General features: G+C 38.2%; 1 protein-coding gene across 1 annotated transcript; it reads right to left on the bottom strand.

The window, feature by feature from the left end:
• Positions 1-6,339: 6,339 nt before the first annotated feature.
• LOC147421356 (uncharacterized) lies at positions 6,340-6,743 on the bottom strand. The gene is made up of 2 exons (XM_086504943.1): positions 6,729-6,743; positions 6,340-6,627 (listed from the first exon to the last, which is right to left on the bottom strand). Exons 1-2 carry the CDS (start codon positions 6,741-6,743, stop codon positions 6,340-6,342), a joined length of 303 nt encoding a protein of 100 aa, XP_086361069.1.
• Between the last annotated feature and the right edge of the window lie 628 nt (positions 6,744-7,371).

Genomic DNA, 7,371 nt, shown 5'->3' with positions numbered 1-7,371 from the left:
TGTGATGGAGATTTGGGAAAATCTTGATTTGAGAGAAATAATTACATTGTCGACACCATTCAAAGAGAGCACAGGCCGAGAGAGGGGTACGAAAAGGTCTCAAATGCCTCAATTTTGAGCGTGGCAAGGTCCACAATGTCACACCGACGGTCAGAGGCCAGAGACAGATTCAATGACGGTGATTCCAGGCCGGCATGGTTGGACGTAGACGAGTGGATTAGGATTTCACGAGAGCCACAAGACAATCCCAATAGATTTGAGCAGCAGAGAGATGCAGCTAGAGCACGTTTGGAGTCTCTGCTGGAGCGTCACATCTTGGGAGTGGAGGCTACGATATGCTTCGACATGAATTTGTAAGTATTATACGTATGTTTAAAATTATTGATAGTATATATGTTATTTGAAGATTTATCTAATGATTAAACCATATTTTTGCAAGAAGTTGCCGTGAAGCGCCTTCCGACACGCCAAGAGGAGAAGTATGGGTACAAGCATGGACTTGTGGCCCTTTTGACCCAGCTCTGCAGGAGGAGGGATAGGACGTTGATTGGGAGGCATTACCATGAGGGATTCTCACTCAGTGACCTCTTGCATATGTACAATTTTGTAGTACTTATGTTTATGGTTTATGGTTATGTTTATGGTATGGTTAAGGTTTGATAATCAGCTTATGTTTATGGTTTGTGTTTATTGTTATGGTTATGGTTGTGCAAGGTTATGGTTTTGGCAATCATGCTATGGGTATGGTTATGGTTATGGTTATAGTTGTGCAAGGTTATGGTTATGGTTTTGGTTAAGGTGATGGTTATGGTTTTGCTATGATGGTATAGAAATCGTGTGATGGTTATGGTTATGGTATGGCACATAGGTCATGTTTATGGTTTTATAATTTTCGACTCATGTTTTAATCATGTCAACAAGTTATGTTATTCTTACAATTTTGCTAATTGCTATACACTCGCTCTTTAGCTTTAGCTTGTAGGTGGAGTGCGGTTGCTTGTGCACTCTTCCTTTGGGCAGAGAGAGTTGTTTTCTTTTGTTGCAGTACATGCAGCATTAGTTCCCAGGCCTCTCTGCCCAAAAAAAATTTGCAGGTTTTGGTCGTCGGTACAAGTTACGGTATGACCGTCGGTAGGGGTCACAGAATAGGCGTAGGAATTTAATATATTAATATCAATGCTTATTCCGTTGATTATTCTGACGCTTGTTTATAGGCCTATTCTGATGCCTGCCACATCGCTAGTTATACCGGCGCTATGATATCGGCGTCTCTTTTGAACCTTATTTCAATGCTTTCAAGTTTAAAATTTGGCGCTATTTCGTCAGTACCTGCACCGAATTTTGTGTGACCTCTTTTAGTGATCCATTCATGCTCAATTTTGGTATCATGAAAGCACACAATCCAATGCAAAGATTACCATAATTGGCATCGTAATGTACAAAATTCATCTTTATTTTAATGTACTCAATTGGGTCACAAAAAAGAACATTCAATGAGACACATCACTCAATCTTTGCTCAATTTTTGGGCACACACACTCACTCTTTGCCCAATTTTTGGGCAATTAGGCTTATCCAATGATTGAATTAGCCTAGCATATATATAAACTACATGATTGCATACTCGTGTATCATCAATTTTATCAATTCCTATATATGCACCCACTAAAGATTAGGTGCACACACACTTTAAGTTTTTGACATTTTTTTTCCTCTTTGGTGCATGCACACACACAATGATTTTTATGCACACACATGAATTATTGATGAGAATTAAGCATTATCTTGCACATCCAAGGTTCATCAGTCAAGATTTGATCATCACTTTCATTCCACATGAATCAAATTAGGTGTAAAATGTACGTCAATTTGTGTTACACACCTAATTCTAGCAAATAATTAGCACATTGAATCACATTAATCAATTAAGAATTGACATGAGCAAGTGAGTGCACTTATATCATAATTACACTCCAAGCTATTTCTTTGCTCCACGCAAAGAAGCATCATTGCACACACAAATGTGTCACCATAAACTCGGCTCCAAAATTGACCATTGTAGGTCAAAAAATCAAACACTCAAATCATCAAATTAGGCATAAATTAGCACAATTAACTTGATTAGAGTGATGATTCCACCTCTTACAAAGGGATTTAACATACTTTACACTTCAAATGTTAGTGGTTAGGCTAGCAAAGTTAGTCAAAATTAGTAAAAATTAGCATGAAAATGAAGCGAAATTAGCAAGGGTTAGCATGAAATTAGTGAAATTGGGGTTTGGGATATTCATCATAACTCAATGTTAGCATCAATTTATTGCACAAACATCATCAAATCAAATTTTGAGTTACACATACTCAAAAACCAAAAAATTAGTAATGAAATTACTTTATTCTACACATCCTAAACTCATTAGCTTAGGTTATTGATCCCCGGCAACGGCGCCAAATGTGGGGAGGCGTTGTAGCACAACCTAATCGCAAACCACACAAAATTATCAAATCTGTGGATCGGCAACCCGGCTAGGGCATGGAAGCATGAGTATCGGATGAATAGAAATAGAGGATTCAAGAGATTGTCTCTCCAATTCAAGCAGAGATTAGCCATGGCAAGACTAACTCTAAACATACTCTAATCACTAATCAATCAACTCCTACACACATCAAGTCCACCAAAGTCCGACTTGCCATAGACTAGAAACCCTAAGAACACTATTGATAAGCACACACTAATTACCACATGTAAATCGCGGCACTTCATCAATAGCTACACACACGAGGTGAGTGTGCTAGAGTTTCATAAAATCTATCTACACACAAGTAAACAATAGGGTACACACACTAATTACAAGATGGAGACCCAACTTAATCAACTTAATTAGTGATGCTAAATTTCACAAATCGAATGCTTGTAGAAGATTAGGAGTGGTTAATAGCAAGAAGTAAATACCTCTCTCAAATCTAGAATAATGAGAGTGTAATACTACTCCATGACAGAACGAAATATAGATAAGATAAGACTAATGAGAAAATAGAAAATAGATTAATCAATAAGAGCTTACTCTAATTACAAATGGATTAGCACTAGCCCCTTAAGCATAGGCATTAAGCTCAAGGTTAGGCCATAGAGTGAACACTCAAGAGAGAGAGATCTCTCAAAAGTGGATCCTTAACACTAGGTTGGTAACCTAACAGGACATAAAAGTGTCCTTTCAGGGTTTTGAAAAAAACCTCCAAAACCATAGTAGATCCACTCATTTTATAAAATCCTTTCATGAGGTTATAGTTCAAGGCCTACTACACATGGAAAAAATAAGAAACTTGTAAAATTTCTCATCTTTTGGTCACACCAAGCCTCCAAAGTTGATGGACCAGTGCATTTTCATCAAAACAGTCATTTCTTACGTTTTGTTGCATAAGAATAAGATTAGAGATTTTTGTAGGACTTGAGATAAATTTCCTAGTTAACTTCAATGGGTTGGTGATCAGAACATATGATTGCTTCTCACTCACTATTTTTTGTTTTGCCAAAATAAATAGGTACAAAAAAAGTTGAAGTTTTACCATTCTGCAAACCTATCATCAAAGTTTCTACAGTCACGCTCAATACAAATAATATATGCATGTTTTCTTAGCTCCCTATTTTCCTTTAGGTTCAGAAGGAGCCATGGAGCATGTCAAAAGAATAATACATTTCATATCAAGGGGAATCTTGGGGACAAAGATGAAGTGTTAAATACAGCAAACATGAAAAAACTGGGCTCAACATTATGAGTTGTAGAATCCCATAGAAACTATTCAATATCTAGCCAAATTTGATCCTTATGACTAGATATGGTTACTACCTACAAAATGCATGTAGTTGTCACAAGAAACTAACAATATTGAAAAAGCTATACTTGATATAGTAGAATGTTTCGTTTTCTTCTATAATTGAAAAAATCAACCATCGTTGTGTACTATGCAAAATAGGGTATTAGGTGCCCCAAAACTCAAGAAATATTAGCTTTATGTTACAATATGCGACATAGAAAATAAAAAATGCATTTGGATATCATGAAATCCACCAAAAAAATCATAGAAGAGCTAAAATTGGCTAAAAAACAGGATTTGACAATTTCTGTAATTTGGTCATAACTTACAACTTTAATATTTATTTCTCCCTAGAAGCATCAGGACATGTTGAGGACTACTAAAGATAGTTCTCTAACATTATACACCTCACAAACATGAATTCTAGAGTGGTATAGTTGCAAAAAGTTGAAAAAAGCCAAAAACAGGACTCGTTTTTTCACACAGTTTAGGTTGTGAAATGTTGTGCAAGGACAATGTTAAAGATGGAATTGATATACCAAAAAAATGTCGAGTTTTTTTCAGCTCATGAGACAACTTTTTAGATAGATAGCACCTCAAAATACATTTTGAAACTCTTGACATAATTCAAGGAAAATGGTCACTTAACAGGACATAAAAGTGTCCCAGGACATAAAAGTGTCCCATTACCAACCTAGTGTTAAGAATGAAGCCTCCTTGCATGAAGGCTTTCACCAAAATCTTTTCTACTATGGGTTTAAGCTTGAACCCTCAAACTAGCATTTACAACTTTGGAACTCCAAGTCAGTCCAAGACTTATACAAAGTGAGTGAAAATAATATGCGCAACCATAGATATCTCCCACTTGATGCATATTCGTTGTAGCCTGTGTTAGCCGCTGCTAACAACCATCAATATAATCCTCTCTTGATCCTTTTCCTTTATGCTAATCATATACAACTGGGAAAATGTCTGGAAACTCACCAATACATAATAACCTCACAGACCCATGCCTTGGCTCCTTCTCAATTGGATCTACAAGACCCTTTCATACGTGTTTGAGTTTAGGAACCATGTTCATGAGTTTCCCAAATGGGATGTTTTCTTTCCTTCCAACAAGGTCCTCTTGAAGGTTATAAGCATGCTCTCCCTCTCCCAATGGAATATCTGTAACTTGGAACCTCCTTTGTGAATTTTTTTTCCTCTTACATTTGGAATCTTCACCTTCTTTCTCCTTTCCCTTTTTCCTACTAGGAAATAAAACACCTCCTTTCCTCTCTCTTTTGCCTAAGGGCATCATGTCATCCTCTCTGTCCTTCTTATGTCCAAAGAAAAATCATTGGCTCTATTTGGTAAGTTCTGGGGAAGAGGGTATATATCACCTACCATCCTTGGTGGTTGATCACACTGAGTGCTAATATGTCCAAGTTGTCCACAATTATAGCATGTAGGGATAAATCTTCTACAGGATACACACAACATCCACGCCAAAGATTTCCAATAGGTGGTGGAGCTTCATATTGTTCTCGCTTGTGGTGGAGCACCTCTAGCATAACCACCTCTTCCATGCCCACCTCTAATGACATTTAGGTGAAATTCTTGCATCATATTCATTATTTTCTCCATATTGCATTGCATTTGCTCCATATCCATTTGCCTACGGGCTCCTTGTTCACCCTGGCCTCCATTTGCTTGAACTTCTCTCTCATCTCCCCTTCTTTCCACTGCATGATCCACAATTATTTCATAATCACTTAATTGTTGTGTCTTCCACTCCTTTTGTCTCGCTATGGTTATTGCTTCTTCAAAAGTGGCTAATCTCCTTAACTCTACTTTGAGATTCAAACTCCCCTTGAGGTTGGCAATAAAACGGATCTAGTTTAACATGGTTGGTTGAGTCTCATCTCCAAGGGATACACACCAATGATCCCAAACACATGTAAATTGCTTCAGCTAACCATCAACACTTTGATTCTTCTTTTGCACATGATTTAGAATCTCATGCCAAATAGTATCTGGATCCTCTGCTTCTCTAAAGCTATTCAAAAAAGCATGCTTAATTAGGTTGTAATCAAGCACAAATGGTGGATTTTGTGCTTGATCTTGTGCCTCAAAATCTCGTAACCACCGCCTTGTATCACCTTCATTAGGAAAACTTTGGACTCTCCAAGGGCCCTGTTAATTAGAGGTAGATTAAAAACTGACCAATGAGGAGAGGCTTGGGATATCACCTAGGGCTTAGAGACATGTAGGTGTGTCATGGCTTGTCCCCTCTCTGTGGTGGTTTGTTGAGGTAAAACCCACCAATTTCAGGGCTAGGATGGTTTCTTTTATGCACAAAAGAGGTTTTATTTGACCATCTGGTAGGCCCGCATTGGTCATCACTTTTCAAACAAAACATGAGCCAAAAGTGTGAAAGCATTGGGATGTTAAAGTTTAAAGGAGGGAAGAGAGAGGAGTTTTCAAAATAAGCCTTTATGAATAAAAGCCACACGAATATCTATTTCCAAATTTAATCGAGCCAGGTCAATTTGGCCACATGTTATAAGCCAATTGGCAAGCCAATTTATCATGCACGGATGGCGCCAGAAACTTGGGCCGTGGGCTGGTAAGTCCGCGAGCAGCATTCACTACAGGACAGTTTCGCGCCGGCTCCATCTCTTTCTTGGCTCCAGCATTCACTGCAGGACAGATTCGCGCCGGCTCCAGCTCTTTATGGGTCCAATGGGCGCTGGCCACATGGCGAACTGCCCCACCATGACGCTCCCACAGCCACATGCCATAGTTAAAGCGCCGCTTGTTCGCCGACTCGGTCTGTTACAAATTGGTTTTTTCAAAAATTACAATCATGATATACAATTCAAAGGCTTTTTCTAAAGTCCTTTTACATTGAGATTTGCACAAAAAAAACTTACTTTCACCAATGGCATGCCTCTTATTGGTTTTCCTAAAATGCTCATAATTTTGAGGACGTTTTTTTTAGAATTGCAAAAGACAAAACTCTATGTTTGAGTTTTCAAAAGTTTTAAGTCAAGTTTGGCTAGTCAAAGTTCATGCAATTATGAGATCCCAAAACCACCATAGAGCCTAGTAGTGGGTTAGGATGTCTCCTAAAGTACCAGCAACTTAGGATTTAATCCCTTGAAATTTGGTATTCTTACAAGGCCCATGGGGAGTCCAAAATTTTCCTAATGTGCAAGGTGTAACCAAAAAGATGTAGCATAACGACAAGATCTTGTATGCCACATGTAAACATTCCACTTCAATATTCTCCACAAACGCATTAGCATCTTCATGTGGCAATCCATGAAATTTAGAAAATCTTTGCACCATCTTTGTCCACCACAACATCACTTGCATGTGACGTCAATAGGGTAAGGGATGTCAATTGATTTTTCACTTGACACTGGGTAAACCGGGCCCCAATTCTTGGCTTCACAAAATCCCACGACCCTCAACAAAGGTTGAAATCCAATTCAATTACTACCTTAATTGATGCCCACAATTTGCACATATATAGGTAGTTGTCCCAAGAGACCCACAACCATACACATCGTC

This window comes from Adiantum capillus-veneris, chromosome 28 (assembly GCF_014529385.1).
Source record: "Adiantum capillus-veneris isolate H3 chromosome 28, ASM1452938v2, whole genome shotgun sequence".
Lineage (NCBI taxonomy): Eukaryota > Viridiplantae > Streptophyta > Polypodiopsida > Polypodiales > Pteridaceae > Adiantum > Adiantum capillus-veneris.
The sequence above is the reverse complement of the archived record's forward strand: the minus strand, read 5'-3'. Positions and strand labels throughout refer to the sequence as shown.